At 46.1% G+C, this 15,975-nt stretch overlaps 1 protein-coding gene across 1 annotated transcript in view; it reads left to right on the forward strand.

The window, feature by feature from the left end:
• Positions 1 to 3,596: 3,596 nt before the first annotated feature.
• Positions 3,597 to 15,975, forward strand: part of LOC119440513 (uncharacterized) — a 45,190-nt gene continuing 32,811 nt past the window's right edge. The window contains 4 exon segments of the mRNA XM_049661774.1: positions 3,597 to 3,868; positions 4,628 to 4,751; positions 8,653 to 8,749; positions 15,055 to 15,220. Of these exon segments, the coding sequence (XP_049517731.1) occupies positions 3,820 to 3,868; positions 4,628 to 4,751; positions 8,653 to 8,749; positions 15,055 to 15,220 (436 nt within the window). The 5' untranslated portion in view covers positions 3,597 to 3,819.

The following is a 15,975-nucleotide window of genomic DNA, read 5'->3' on the forward strand; positions in this document are numbered from 1 at the left end:
GTGGGGAACTGTGGAACCATGATTAATTCCAGGGCGCAATCGTCCGCGGGTCGAACGAGATTCATTCCTTTCGCCGTTTGCCTTCTGTAAACCCCATACAGTGTGCGGGCATTAAAATCTCCAGCCACGATCGACGGGGAACATCTAGCTAAAGAAGATGCTTCAGCTAAGATGGAATGAAAGGTCTGCCTCTGCTGTGATGGTAGGCTGTATACACTGAGTATGTAGACGCGCTGCTTAAGCCAGCCATTGGGTATGGTTTCTACAAGGAGTGCGTCAGCCCTGGATCTGCATAGCGGCATTCTATGCTCCTTGAAAGAGCATTTCTTACTAACTAGTTTGGCTATCCCTCGTTTGTTTTCATCCCGCCCCGCAACGGCTCGATAGCCCGCCAAGAACGGAGACTCACACTAAGGTTCCTGTAATAATAGTACCTGCGGTTTGACCGCCTGTGACTTGATATACTGTTCTAGTGGAGCCTTGCGCCTTTGGAAACTGGCGCAATTCCACTGCCAAACTACCAATTCATTAGTATTCCCCGCCATGGTGCCTGCATTACATTAAGAGCTCCCTAGGGGCGCTACTATACCATCCGTGCCCGACATGGTCCGTACTGAACCCTGGTTCGTGGCGTTTGGTGTACCCATGATCGCTAGCTTTGTTTCGACCACGCACATTCTCAGGCTGAGCATGTTAATACTCTCCATAATCTGCTTCATTGACTTCTGTAAATTCTCAAGAATTTCATGACTAGATTCGCTGTCCATAGAATCCGACTCGTCTTGCGGAACAAGGGCCTTGCATTTGGTCTTGTTAGCCTGGGACCCTTGCTCCTGGGTGGAAGGTTTCTGAGCACTAACATTTTGTTGGGCGTTCGCCTTTCGAAAAGCATCGAAGTCGGCCCTCATTTGCTGCATTTCCGCCTTTAGACGAGCATTTTCTTGTAAGAGAAAAGCGACCTTCGGGTCCTCCCTTTGCTCTGACATTGCTACCTGCGTTACCTTTTTCGGTGTCGATGTCTGTGGCTTGACTCGATCCGCCCAGGTAGGCTCCTCCTGGATCCGCACCTGGGAGTTGGATCGAGGGATAGACCGAAAACTTTATTTGGTCCTGCAAGGCTATGGGGTGACCCATAGAAGGGCTAATCCCACGTCGGGACCGGAAGACGGAGCTTCGTGGCCGCGTCGTGGGCTTGCTGGACTGCCGAAAGCTGTTCAACCAGATCCGGACTGCGAATGGCAGCCTCGAACCTAGCATGGTCCTGAGTGTAATCGGCATTGGTGGTTCGGTCGCATGGTCAGAGCATATTTTTGAGGTCAAGTGGTTCGTTACAGTTCGCGCACTGTGTATAGGGGAATCGTTCCGCCATGTAGTAGTGTAGGCGTTTGGGTGTGGGTGTGGGGTGTGGGAGTTGGAGCACCCCCTGGAACGGGAGCTCCCCCTGGAGAGACTATTTGACTGACCTTTGTTACATTCAGGCCATCCCTCGGTCTGATAATGATGCGTATACTGTCCCTCGGGAGTCGAGGAAGCCTTAAAGCGGCCGCGAGGCGTTTCGCTGCGCCCTGCAGAGCGGTGGTACGGCTATTGCCCTTCCCGCCAAAAACGTGCTGCACTGCCCGACGAGGTGGAGGCCTCAAGTCGAGTTTTCTTCTTGTTTCTTCTTAACGCCGTGGTCCATCCTGGCCTATTCGCTTCTTCGTGGGTGATGTCCACCCCTTCAACCATCTCTACTTCGGGTATCCGGCCCCACTTCACCGGGGTTAAGCCTAGGCCTACCCACGTCGCCTCGCCGTGGTCGAAAGATCTCAAGCTCACAAAATGGTGAAAAGTCCACCTACCAATAAAAGTCCGATATCGGTAGGTTCCTTGCGACTTGGTGCGTCGATAAATACACAGTTTTCGTGGGTCCTGTTCGGAAATCCGATCAATAACATTGATGAAAGCAGGAGCCGTCGAATGTACGTCCGCACTGCTCGGCGCCTTCTTTTTTTCCTTCTTATATTTTTTCCCACTTTGGCGCTCTATAATGCTAACGCTTAAAAAGCGCCTTTGTTTGCGCAGCCAAGGAGTAACTCGAGCTGCAGCAGGGTGCACGTCTCCTACGTCTTTTAGACGTCATCCTTTGTTTGCACTGTTTCTCCGCCGTGTTAAGTCTTTCGAATGCTGTAGAGACGCGGGGGCAACATTGCTCGAACCTCCGAGTGTTGTTGGAAAGCCATCCGCGAACGTAAAGGAATGGATGGCTTCAGCACAGCACGGCACTCCTGGCCACAAGACTACACGTGCCATCCAGGCCAGCGGCGTAGAAATCTCCTTCCACTGGCTTCTCTCACATATAGTAATCTCAGGTAACGAGAAAGTAAACGCATTCGCCAAACGGCTTCACAAGTCCTCAATGGCAGTCAGCAAAGGAGTAGCTGCCTTGGAATCGTCGAGGCATTAGCTTCGACGGCTTTATGCTAAGCTTCTACCCAGACTCCAGGGTGGCTAGAAGCAAACCCCCGCCGGTGCTCCTGGATCGAGCCTTCACCAAGAAGGAGCGGACACTCATGCTGAGAATCCGAGTCGGCTACTGCTGGACTGCTGCCCGCAAGCACCGACTGAGGAGGACCTGCCTCCCCTGCTTGCACAGACTCTGGGAAATGGTGGAACACTGGCGCACCTACTGCGTGACTGCCCAGCATACACATAATGACGATCTTTTGATAGAGGGCTGGCAAGAGCTGCAAACTAGCTGTCAATAGTAGGCTTGGTGCAAAAGTCAGCTGTGCTACTAACTTGCATGTAATCGAATTGAATTGAACATTTAATTGGCGTTTTTATTTGCAGTGTTGTCGTCTGCATTAGTGCAGGCGGCTAATGGCTTTCCCGTTGTCACGGCGGCTCCCGAGGGTGTTGCGATCACCGGCTGCCTGCCGATCTCGCTTGAATAAATCATTTCATCCTCCTTTTCTCCCGAAGATGCACACTGTTCATGGCAATGATAATGAATCAAATTTTTTTCCGGTTTCACGCCGAAAATTCTGTGCTGCTGTGGCCATCCGTTTAACCACCGGGCTTCTTGGCCCGCGTCAGCATATCGAGCGTCCCACTCCTATGGCCAGAAATTTATTCGCTTAAGGCTTGTCGAGCTGAGCACCATAAGGGAACGCCGCGCTCGACTCAAAGCCGGCGAATCCCCTATGCTCCTATACCGAATCCCTCATACCTCTTTCCACGTGCAGAAGCATCTCTTATCCGACAATCGCAGACCCTCACTCTCCCGAATGATGCAATCATTCATCGCATTGAGCGAAGAACAGGCGACCCCATCTGCCAGGTCTGTGGGCAGCATCCTAACGCGGTACACACGTCCTGGGAACGTCCATGCTCCAGCGCTTCACCCCACACCATCACACGCGGCAACGTCCATGCCTTACAGCTGGGCGAGCCGGTCCGCACCACCCGAACACTTGCGCCAGATTCTGCGGCTTCTCCTGGTGCGCCACATCCGCCACATCCAGGGGCCGATTGCAGCCGTCGCCAATGCGCCACCGTTCAGCGCCATCTCCACAAGCGGGAATGACTCGAACTTGAGTCGTCATGCAACAAAGTGTTCTTCCTTCCTTTCTTCTTGGCCAATACTCCGTAGTGGGTACGCGCCATGGTATAAAGATCAAGCAAGAAAGTCAGCAAGCTGATGCGGTGGTCTCGCGGGCGCAGGCCAGGAACAAGAGAAAGACGAAGATAGGCGTGCTGTGATGGCCGTCCAGCGGGTCGAATGGACCGCAGCACGGCGGGAATGAAGCCCGGCCGTCGAGTCCAGCTGCGGGAAATATGAAGCTGCACTTGCTCTGCTGTTCACTACTCGTGCTGTGCCGAACAGGTAACGTCCGTCGTGCGCGTTTCCTGCATGGGTAGCTCCAAGACGGTGTAGTGCGGCGAGATATTGGCAGCGGCAAATCTCTCCGGCTTTCCTTCCGTGATTTGTCGAGGGTACTTGTAGTATTTAGCGACGGTACATATCCACGTTTCCACATAACGCTCGCGCACAGCTAGGGCGGTATTCGCTTGCCGAACGACGGATACCGGGTGCCGCGGCCACAGCGCACATTGTTTGGTGTTGTCTAGTCGCACTGCAGCTCATGTAATTCTTGCGAATGCGTTTCATCTACTTAGGTAAAGCTACAGAGTTAGAGTTACGCGATACACTTTTAACGTCACAGCACATAGATTCTACAATACGCTCTAAGCAGCAGTGAGACTGACCGTGAGAGATCAATCACATACTACAAGTGCGGAGCATCTGCGCTTTTTACTTTTTTCTTTTTGTTCTCTTGTGCCTACTCCAGTAGAGTCACTCCAACCCGCTAGCGGTGGACTTAACCTCAAGCTTTCATCAAAAATAGCTTTCAGTGGCTTTTCTACGTGTGCGAAGCGCTTATGTACTCTCATGTTGCAGTGGTGATGGAACCTTGCAGCTTTGATTGCCGATGACCTTCTAGTTTCTGAGGAAATGTAATAATCCCCGAGCTCGGTTCGTATTTCTTTATCACTACCAGAGCGACCACCTGCATTCCTGTGAGAGCTGCTCTTTTGAAGTGTCGTTTCCTCTATATCTGAGCATGCGCCTCCTCTTGTGCAGGCTGCGCGACAGACGGGATCTCCAGCCTTTTCTCTGGCCCCGACGTGCGCTTCCTGGTGTTAGACGATGTCCCCCGCTCCAGGGAACCAATCATGCTCGAGCAGAGGTCTTACCCTGGAAGAGCGTGAGTGTGCCCTCCTCCTCCTCCTCCTCTGTAAAGTGGTGTACAGAAGGAGTTACATTACGGGCTGCATAGCTGACGCAAGCGTAAGGTGGAGGTCAGCTGACGCTTCAAGCGTCAGCCAAGGAAGAAGCTAAAGATCACTCTGTATACGAGTAATATAGTGAAGACCTATAGGCATAACGTTAGGGTGACAGGAAGACGTCGGGGCAAACGGCTTTAGCTGATGTTATACTTGAAATGAAGCGGAAGAAACTGGATTGGGCAGGTCATGTAATGCTTAGAGCAGGCAGCCTGTGGTCTATTAGAATAACAGAATGAGTGCCATGGTAAGGGTGACGCCGCGGAGGACAGCGCAGGCTTTGGTGGTGTGATAACGTTAAAAGCGGGTGCCCTAATATACGGCTGGAAGGAATTGTTGAATTTATCTAGTGACTAGATTCAAAAACAATGGGCAGGTCCTGATGGCATCCCTGCTGCCTTTCTCAAACGATACGCTGACGTTGTGGGAAAGTTTCTAAGAATAGTATTAATCAGATCAATAGAATCCAGTGAGATCCCAGATGGATGGCATATGGCTTGCGTGATTCCGGTACAAAAGAATAACTGTCAACTAAAGATGACCAATTATCGTCCTATGTCGCTTACGTGTATCCCATGCAAAATGTTCGAACACATCTTAACTAAACACTTAAATCAATTTCTCGGTCAGAACCACATCATCCACAATAAACAACGTTTATTAGTGGCACGAGCAGCGAGTGACACTCTTGTTTCTTAAGCAGCGATTTACGGTCGACCACCGACTTCCGGTTTGTGCAAAATTAAAAAAAAAAGATGTTTCTCAATTCGAAATAAATCATTAAAATGAAAACTGTACGAAATGGATGGTTCTACATAATGTTAATAATAAATATGACATCAGAGCATAAGTTGAGTTACAAATTGTGTTAGCTACGTGAGAGGAATAATTAGAAAGAACTAAAGAAAGCCTAACTGCCGTACATCAAAGCACACAATCATACACTTTAGACACCCACCGCATCAGTAATAGTTTGGCTCCATGTGCGTGGCGGTTTTCCCCCCGTTCCGTTCGCCATGTAAGTAGACGACGAGGACGCCGGGCCAAGTCTTGTGTACCGTCGAGCTTTCGACGATGAGGACGCCGGGCTTAGTGTAGTGCAGTGTACTGTAGTTAACATCGTTTACATCAAGAATTCACCAGAATTCTCTGTGCCGTACTTCACTTTAATAACACAAAGTTAACACAGGGAAAACACAAAGTTAACCCAAGGATTACACCAGGGCACACCAACGCCGAGGTGCGAGTGCCACTACCCGACACCCAATTCAAGGATTAGGGTCGCCTCAAGATTTTTTGGAGTACCCCAGGGGTTAGTGTGTTGAGTCCGGTGCTGTTTAATTTATAGAGTAATGATATTGTACATCCTTGTACATCCATAAATCTATTCTCAGACGACTGTGTTACCTTCCATAACATTAATTCTGCAAGGGATCAAATTACGTTAAACAGAAATCCTAAGCTTCTAGCAAACTGGTGGGAATCCTCAGACGTGGTCATAAACTTTGACAAAACTGTTTACTTTTGCATCACTAACAAAATTAGTATCTCTGGGTTTACATACGATATCCGTGGAAAGGCCCTGACACATATTGAGCAGCCTAAGTGTTTGGGTGTGACGATAACTTCCCGTTTAAAATGGTCAGAAGATATAGCTAACGTTTGTTCTAACTCTAGATGCAAATTAAGGTTTTTAAAACACAAATAAGGCAGCTCCACCTGTCAGTTAAGATTAGAGACATATCAGTCAATGCTCAGGCCCTCTCCTCAATATACCAGTTTCATCTGGGACGCCCATACAGCAACCGATAAAAATGAGCTAGAAAGAATTCAACGCCTCGTCACCCGGTTTGTCTATAACCGCTTCAGGCGCATTTTCTCCGCCTGAGATTCTCTCCTCAGCCAAATGAGACTCGTCGAAGGATAGACGCAAGTCAGCGAGACTTTACTTCTTCCATTCACTCTATTTTGCAAAGTCGGGTATAAAATCAGAACAGCATATAAAAAAAGGATATGGCTAGAGCATCTCTTGATAAACACAACAAGAGTGTGAAGCCTGTATTTGCACGCCAAGACTGTTACAGGTACTCCTTCCATAGAACAGTAGATGACTGGAATTCCCTGCATCATAATTTTAAGTTGCTTGTTTCAGTAGAGTAGTTCATGCGCTATTGTGTGTGCGTGTGCGTGTGTTTGTGTGTGTGTGTGTGTGTGTGTGTGTGTGTGTGTGTGTGTGTGTGTGTGTGTGTGTGTGTGTGTGTGTGTGTGTGTGCGTGTGGTGTGCGTGTGCGTGTGCGTGTGCGTGTGCGTGTGTGTGTGTGTTTCACATGGTTGCTTTTGTTCTTTTCGATGATCCTGGTGTGTTGTACTTTTTTCAACGTCTGAAACGTTCTTATAATTACAAACTTCATTAACAGTTAGTAGCAGTAGCTGTACATTTCTGTTTGCCCTCTCCTGCTTGGACCCATTGTGGTTCGCAGTGTTCAACAAATAAATTAGTTTAGGACACATTACATGCATATTGACACGCGCACAATGTTCAACCTTCTTTCGAGGACCCCTTTTTACCTGCTAACAACTGTAAGGAAACAATGTGGACAGGACAGGCGCGTCTGTTCTGTCCACATCGTTTCCATCTGCAAGTTATCGCTAGGCGCAGAACGCGCCTGTCTGCATTGGAACTTTCTCGAAATGATATCTGCCCCTGCATGGATTTGTTGTGAAAACAGTCGCACCCTCTTGGATAGGCCGTGTAGTGCGAACAAAAATTCTGGGCCTATCCTGGAGGTAGTGCAGAAAGGGTCGAAGCTCAATGGCACATACCCCGGTGAACTAGCGAAGCTGTTTAAGCTCGAGGATGGTCCGTCGAGTGTACGCCGCAAAACCTCCGCTTGGCGATGACGTCACCATGCGTCGCCTAGCAACGCTTCGCCCCAGCTGCGCCGACCACACCGAGCCTTGCCACCGCTGCGTGGGCGTGACGTCATCACGCGCGCCGCATCGCTTCGCCTTAGCTTTGCCGAGCCATGACGTCACCGCGCCGTGCGGAGCGGTTGCCGCGGCTAGAGGCGGAGCTAAGCCGTGACGTCACTGCTCCGACCCACGGGATATATAGCTCCATGTCGCCGCCGCGGCGGCAGAAAAGCCCCGCTGTCTCCGCGCCGAGCACATCACCGCGAAGATGGGGCCACCGAAGAAGAGCGTCACTCCCGAAGACGAGGAAGCACGGCGCGACAGCTGCCGCGCCGCTTCTCGAGAGCGCGTGAGACGACTTCGTCCGATCCCGAGTATCTCGCCGCCGAAGCGGTGGCGAAACGTCGGCGATTCACAGAAGTTGCGGAGTTACGAGTGGCCCGCATAACCGAGCAAGAGCGTTTGAACTCCCAGATACTTTAATGACCGAGTCTTCGTTGCTCCTTGGGCTGCCGATGATTTCGGGGTGATCTTGAGCAAAACAAGGCTTAACCTTGCAAAAACTTGGCCGAACCAAGATAAAGCTAGGTGGGGTCGCCAACTTTGCTGTTTGCCCAGTCTTCGCACCACTAGTGTGAAGCCGTCCCTAATCTCTTTTTTTTTTTTTTTTGCACAGTTGCCACCAATAAATAATTAGTTTTCTGACTCACTTTGTACTATGGTCTAATTATTCGCCGTCACGACGATGTGACAATATGATAGCTGGCACAAGACAGGTGTTATCAGAGATTGTTGGAAGATGTCTTCTTCCTGCAGCCGTTTTGTCGCTGTGACATGGCTTCGGACACCACCTATTTCATATTTTTAAGTAGTGGTTGCTTAGGCCTTTATTATCTTTCTTCTTTTCAGTTACGGTCGCAATGCTCTGTTTTCGCGCGACGATGAAGACAGTGACCTCTTCAGCGAAAACGAATTTCTCGAAGACGACACACGCGTTCGAAATCACGTAAGTTTCCAAGGGCGGCGCTCTCGTTTGCGAGGCCTGTGCTGATCCCTGCTTTCTATTATATAGCTTCTGATAAAAACGCACGTATTAAAGAGCCGGCAGATCCCACGCCCTGTGGGAATCAATGTCATGCGAAGCAGTGTGAGGGGAGCCTACCAAGTTAACGGAACGAGCATGAGAGCACCACGACCTAGGTGGCTTTTTCATGACCTACATGACACGAATGTCATGACATTCACGTCATGAGTCCTGAGGAGTCCCTTTAGCAACGCCTAGGAGACCTTAAGGCGAAAGCCTTAGCCATGCTCATGGCCATGACTTCAACCACTGACCTTTAGACTTTTTCTTCATTTAGTACCACATCTGAACCCATTCCATTGGTTTTTGAGTTTTAATCTTTCTTCGCTGAGTCGTAGTCATTTTTGCTGAGCCATGGTAATGACTATGGCTTCTACCACCATCCTTTAGTGTTTTTCACTTAGTACGCACGTCCGAACCACTCCAGTGGTTTTTGAGTGTTCATCTTTTTTTGCTGGGTTATTGGCATCTTTGCTGAGTCATGCTCATCATTATGACTTCTACGACTGTCCTTTAGTGTTTCTTTTACTTAGTACCTACGTAACAACCCATTTCAGTGGTTTCTGAGTGTTAATCTTTTTTCCCTGAGTCATTGTCATTTTTGCTGAGTCATGCTCATGACTATGACTTCTACCCCCATCCTTTAGTGTTTCCTTCCCTTAGTACCGACGTCAGAACCCATTTCAGTGGTTCTTGAGTGTGAATCTTTGTTTTTCTGACTCATTGTCATTTTTGCTCATGACTATAACTTCTACCATTATCCTTTAGTGTTTTCTTCACTTAGTACTCACGTAAGAACCCATTTGAGCGGTTTCGAGGGTTAATGTTTTTTCGCTTAGTCATTGTCAGTTTTGCTAAGTCATGCTCATGACTATCACTTCTAGCATCATCCTTTTGTTGCATTCACTTAGTACCTACGTCCGAACCCATTTCAGTGGTTTGTGAGTGTTAAATGTTTTTTTTTTGCTGAGTCATTTTCATTTTAGGCGGCTGTTTTATGACCTATATGACACGCATGTCATGACATGACCTATCATTTATGTTGGTCATACACTGTTGTCATACTATGCCAATTTTGGTAAATACCAATTTAACGATACGACCATGAGAGCACCAAGATGTAGGCGGCTAGATAGATAGATAGATAGATAGATAGATAGATAGATAGATAGATAGATAGATAGATAGATAGATAGATAGATAGATAGATAGATAGATAGATAGATAGATAGATAGATAGATAGATAGATAGATAGATAGATAGATAGATAGATAGATAGATAGATAGATAGATAGATAGATAGATAGATAGATAGATAGATAGATACTGTCGAAGCGGCAAATGTTCACCAAGAAATGCTTCACATTTAAAGCGTGCTGTTTCATGTTATACTCAGGGAAGAACATAAATTCTATATCCGGTGGTTTATTGGATTGGCCACCGGATTGGATTGGTCACCGGATTCGTTGAAACCACCGGATCAGATATATTTCTCATTCTTGAATCGTTCAAAAAAAAACCATTACACCATTACATCTTAATAGTCATAATTGGAAATACATAATTCCCACTATAGTACAGCTTCGCTGGTCTTCCATATCCTCCCCAGTGGAAGGGCTGACAGTTTTTTTAATCATCTTTACTTCCTGGGAGATCCGGCAGCAACACCCATGTACCCATAATAGCGCATTAATCAAGCATTGCACCCCTGCACTTAGAACAGCCGGTAGTAACACCCACGCACCAATAATTGCGCATTAAACCTACATTGCATCGCTCCATTCAAGAGCTTAAAATAAGATTCGGTGCTTTTCTTGAAATATAGTGTAAAAACTTAATGTTATCATGAAATATTCGTAGCTAAGAGGAACTGCGCCAAAAAAGAAATGTAGAAGAACTTGTACTAATGTTGTGGCTTAAACGAAAGGATTCCGCATAGGACTGCATATATAACTGTATGCGTTAGCGTTTCCATCTATGTCTGTATTGAGCGTAGAATAATACGTCCGACCGAAACGACTATTTTCTGTGGCAGTGGAGGCAGTCCTAGATGGGCTTGTCTTCCAAGCTCAAGTCACATGGTCGCGAAGGCGATGCTGAAGTGCGGTTACAAACCAATGAGCACCGACATCAATTCCGGTCGTGCGATTGAAACACGACTACTCGGGGGGCAAAGCACTAGTTGATAAAAAATATGCATCCAATACGTCAAAAATGGAAACATTTGAAAACGTACAGACAATGTCATTACAATAGGAAAATGTGAAGTCACAGGCTGTTTGCTTCCCTCCACCAATAATTATGAGTACGAAACAGTGCAGGCTTTCTGAAGTTTGCTCGTGGTGATGCGTTCTGAGATATGCCGCGATTTTATTACCGTATTTAACACTGTAATGTCGTCAAAACTCTCTTATGCGTAGCCATAAGAACTAATAGCAATATATGTAGTATTAGCCTTATAAGACTTGGTCGGTGCCTTTTATTTTTTAACTGCTTTTTCACTAAATATTATGTTTTAGCTATGTCTTCAGTACCAGAGAAAAACTACAGGTGGCCCCGCGTGCTGTGCTATAAAAGATTAAAGTGTAGTTTTTGTGAATTATTTCAATCTAATGTTGATTTCATCTTGACGCCGAAATAACAGATGTATGTTGGTATTAAGGACATATGCATAGGGTACTTAATTCAAAATCTGGGTGAACCCATTGATCTGAATTAATGCGAAACTCTCACGGCTCACCAATGCAATGCGTGGCCGTTATAGAATGAGGGCTATAAGTACGGATGGATTTATTCAGGTTCGATTGTGACGCGATGTTGTGGCGAATATTCTCGCTTACTTACGCTTTATTTGTTCTGTTGTGGGCTCTGTATATGCGATGTGATGTGAGCTGGCGCAGTAAACGGCTTGACACAACAAGCCTCGAACGGCAAACGTTGACTTTTAAATGCAAAGCATTTCTTGGGCGAACATTTGGCACTTTGACAGTATCTATCTATATAGCCGCCTACATCTTGGTGCTCTCATGGTCGTTTCGTTAACTTGGTTGGTGCCAAAATTGGCATAGTATGACAGGAGTGCATGACTAACATAAGTGATAGGTCATAACATGCGTGTCATGTAGGTCATGACAATGATCCAGGGAAAAAGATAAACACTCAAAAACCACTGAAATAGGTTAGTACGTGGGTACTAAGCGAAGGAAACACTAAAGGATGCTGGTTGAAGTCATAGTCATGAGGATGACACAGCAAAAATGACAATGACTCGGCGAAAGAAGATCAACACTCAAAAACCCCTGAAATGGTTTCTGACGGGGGTACTAAGTGAGGGAAAAAGGTGTCTAGTTCATACTCTCTAAATATTGCTTTAGTGCAATGCGTTGATTAAGTCAAATACCTAGGCGTCACTTTAACGGCGGCATTAGATTTTACATCCCACATTGACATAACAAGCGCTAAAGTGTGCCGCCTATTGTACCTTTTCCAGAGGAACTTCAAGTATGCGCCCAAACCTTTGAAGGAAACTTTGTATCTCACAAATATTAGGCCGGTGTTAGAATACGCTTGCGCAGCATGGCACCCCTTCACAAAAGTTATTGGAGATAAGTTAGAGCGTGTTCAGAAAAGGGCTGCAAGATTCGTCACGGGCATCTACGACTACAAAATTAGAGGTTCGCAAATCAGGGAAAATCTGGCGTGGAAGTTGCTCACACACGCAGAAAAATAATCAGGTTAAAGCTTTTACACAACATTAACAGCGGTAACACAGGAATCGATAAGAACATATATTTAAAACCACCTCATTATCAGTCTAAGAGACGCGACAATTCCAAGAAAATAAGGGCCTACCAAAGTCGTATTAATGTATTTAAGTTTTCATTCTTTCCGCGTACAATTGCAGAATGGAATTTGCTCCCGGATGAGATAGTGTCTACACCCAATTTTTCATCTGCCATAGAGAACTTTACATGAATCTGTTTTAGACAATATTTCCTGTGCACCGTTTCATGCATTGTGTAAAAAATTTTATAATTGGATGTTTTTGGTATTGGATGTGTTGTCTTTCTCTCTAATTACTACGATTATATTTTTAATACCATAAATTATATGATGCTGTTTTTCTTGAAGACCAGTCTTTGGTCTTTATGTTTGTAATTAGCCTCCCTACGATAATGCCCAACTCGGGTGCTGTAGCTATTTGTAATAAACAAAATAAATAATTAAAAATGATGATGGTAGAAGTCATAGTCATGAGCATGACTCAGCAAAAAAAGATTCACACTCAAGAACCACTGAAATGGGCTCTGATGTCGGTACTAAGTGAAGGAAACCCTAAAGGATGGTGGTAGAAGTCATAGTCATGAGCATGACTCAGCAAAAATGACAATGACTCGGGGAAAAAAGATTAACACTTAAAAATCGCTCAAATGGGTTCTGACGTTGGATACTAAGTGAAGGAAACACTAGAGGATAATGGTGGAAATCATAGTCATGAGCATTACTAAGCAAAAATGACAATGACTCAGCGAAAAAAAATTAACACTCAAAAACCAATGGAATGGGTTCGGATTGGTAGTAAGAGAAGGAAAAGGCTAAATGGTAATAGTCGCAGTCATAGTCATGAGCATGACTAAGGCTTTCGCCTTAAGGTCTCTTCGGCGCAGCTAAAGGGATTCCTGAGGACTCATGACATTAATGTCATGACATGAATGCCATGACATGCGTGTCATGTAGGTCATGAAACAGCCGCCTAGGTATTGGTGCTCTCACGGTCGTTTCGTTAACTTGGTAGGCTCCCCCCGCACACTGCTTCGCATAACATCGATTCCCACAGGGCGTGGGATCTGCCGGCTTTTTTTTTCTTGTGATGTTTGTAGCCAATAATTAACTTGTTCACGTGCTATGAGCTGCTGATTTGAATATTTTTATGAAACATTGCGAATTGATTGACTGTACACCAAGTCGAGATTTGTAATTACACTGTAATTATGAGGACTCGCTAGGAAATGCAGAAAGGATCATTCTACCGCCTTGACTTTCTTTCAGTTGAGCCTGCAGTGCCTTGTAATAAAACTACGTAACTTTGACGTGTTTATTGACAGTGAAACGTAATTCCTTACTCAAGGGGTTATACATATTGCCTCAATTTCATTTCCCTCTATTTCACATCCCACGATTTACACGTACCACACAATTTCTAACGAAGCCATCATTATCGCGTTGTTAGTTGTTTCTTTTGCACGCAACACCTATGGAGCGTTTTCATTCACCACTGCTGCAGCAGTTATCTTCCTTGTGAGAAAAACTTCGCCATCGCCCATGCGGCAGTTTTCTCTTCATTGCGTTAGTATTTCCTCCAAAAATGCTCGTTCAAAAGAAATGACCCTCATCATTTTAACGTAAACGCGAATTACAAAGAACGTACTGTTATGTTTACATATTCTTTAGGTTTCATAAGTCTGCATTTCACTTTTTAACGCATACACTGTACTTTTATTCCTTTTTTTTGTTATTTGCGGCCTGTGTTTTTCTTTATATTCTGTATAAATGAATTTCCCGCCCATTGTATAACCGCTAGCTTCTATTATTTATATATGAATTAATCTTTCATTCAGGATTCTTTTTTCTTTTTCTTTTTCTAAGGCTATGCGACATATTGACCATTCTCAGAGCCATCCTGTGTCATGGAGTCCCAACTTTATATATTAACCATGTATTTTATTTTATTTGGCTACGAATCGACAATTATTTCTAGTGTGTTCACATCGTAAATGACCGCATGTTATTCGCTACAATTACATGGTCTTGCTGAATCTGCTACAACGTATTGTGTTCTCCGCGCTTGTCATGGACGTTATAAGTGACGCATGTGATGAGTTATATTGTATATTTGTAAGTTGATGTTACTTCCTATATATTTCGAATTCAGTGCTTTGTCCTGTTGTTTCACGTAGTTTTCTTTTTTTTTTTGCTTTTTTCATCAGCATCATTTATTTCGCCAGGAGTATCAGTAAGGGTACCCTGGTTCAATAAAGTGGAGGAGGGGGAGGGGGGGGAGAGGAGTTGCAGTTTTGTTTGTATTTGTGCCTTTGCTCAGTAACTTTCTCGCCGAGTGCAAACCAGCTATCCCGCGAAGAGAGTCCTTCCTTGTCCCTTTTCTCCCCTTGGGCTGAGCTGAAATCGAAACTATACGTTGGTAAATCGAAACTATACTATATCGCAGGCCGAGCCGTGGCGGGAGAGCAGGACCGGTGGCTGGGAGCTGGAGGACATGCTAGCCAGGCGCCGGCCCCGGGTGTTGGCTCGCAACAAAACCCTCTGGGGAGGAGGACGGGGAGGAGGTGGGGGAGTCCGGAGGCACTCGTTCAGCTCTCTGCTGGACGAGTTCGGTGAGTGCGCCGGCGCGGCTGACATTTTGCGGTAAACGCGGTTTCCTATCTTCAACTTTGTATAACGTCTGTTACAGATATACCGCTCTGGTGAAAACAAAACGCTCGCTGTGAGAAGCGAGCCACACGCGGGACTCGTTAGAGCTGGTTAGTATAGGCAGATCGAAAACATTGATAAGAACGCTAAGAGAAGATAGAACGAGGGACACACCGACAATGTCGCTGCCTAATCCGTGTTCCTCGGTTTGTTGAGTGTGTTACAAAAGGAACGGAAACCTCACAAACAATTATTTGGCGACTATCTGCCAGATGGCATGCTCGTACATTCTCACATCTGGGCTCGCGGTCGCTTTCAGATAGCACTTGTGTCCGGTTGCCACATGATCTGATCCCTCGTCTCGTTGTTTCGCTTTTCTGCTCCATTTTTGTGGAACTGTCACTGCAGTGGAAGCGCGCACCTCGTGAGCACACCTTTCAGTGCACCCTGCGAGAAAATTCAGAGCCCTTCCACTATGTGAAGATGGAAGACCAGCGAAGCTGTTGGTTAAATATATATTTGTTTTTCAGTTTGTTGGTTATGTTAAATGGTTGAAAAAACACAACACATAACTTCGTTGCGTCGCCGCGTGCCGTATGCTGTATGTGCGAGTGAACGCGAGTTTAGGCGACTAGATTCACACCACCTTGCACCATCGGCCGCAGCACGTTGGGCCGCTGCGCGTTCGGCTTCTCGTCGCTTTCGCATCAATTCGCGC

Source organism: Dermacentor silvarum, chromosome 2 (genome assembly GCF_013339745.2).
Source record: "Dermacentor silvarum isolate Dsil-2018 chromosome 2, BIME_Dsil_1.4, whole genome shotgun sequence".
Lineage (NCBI taxonomy): Eukaryota > Metazoa > Arthropoda > Arachnida > Ixodida > Ixodidae > Dermacentor > Dermacentor silvarum.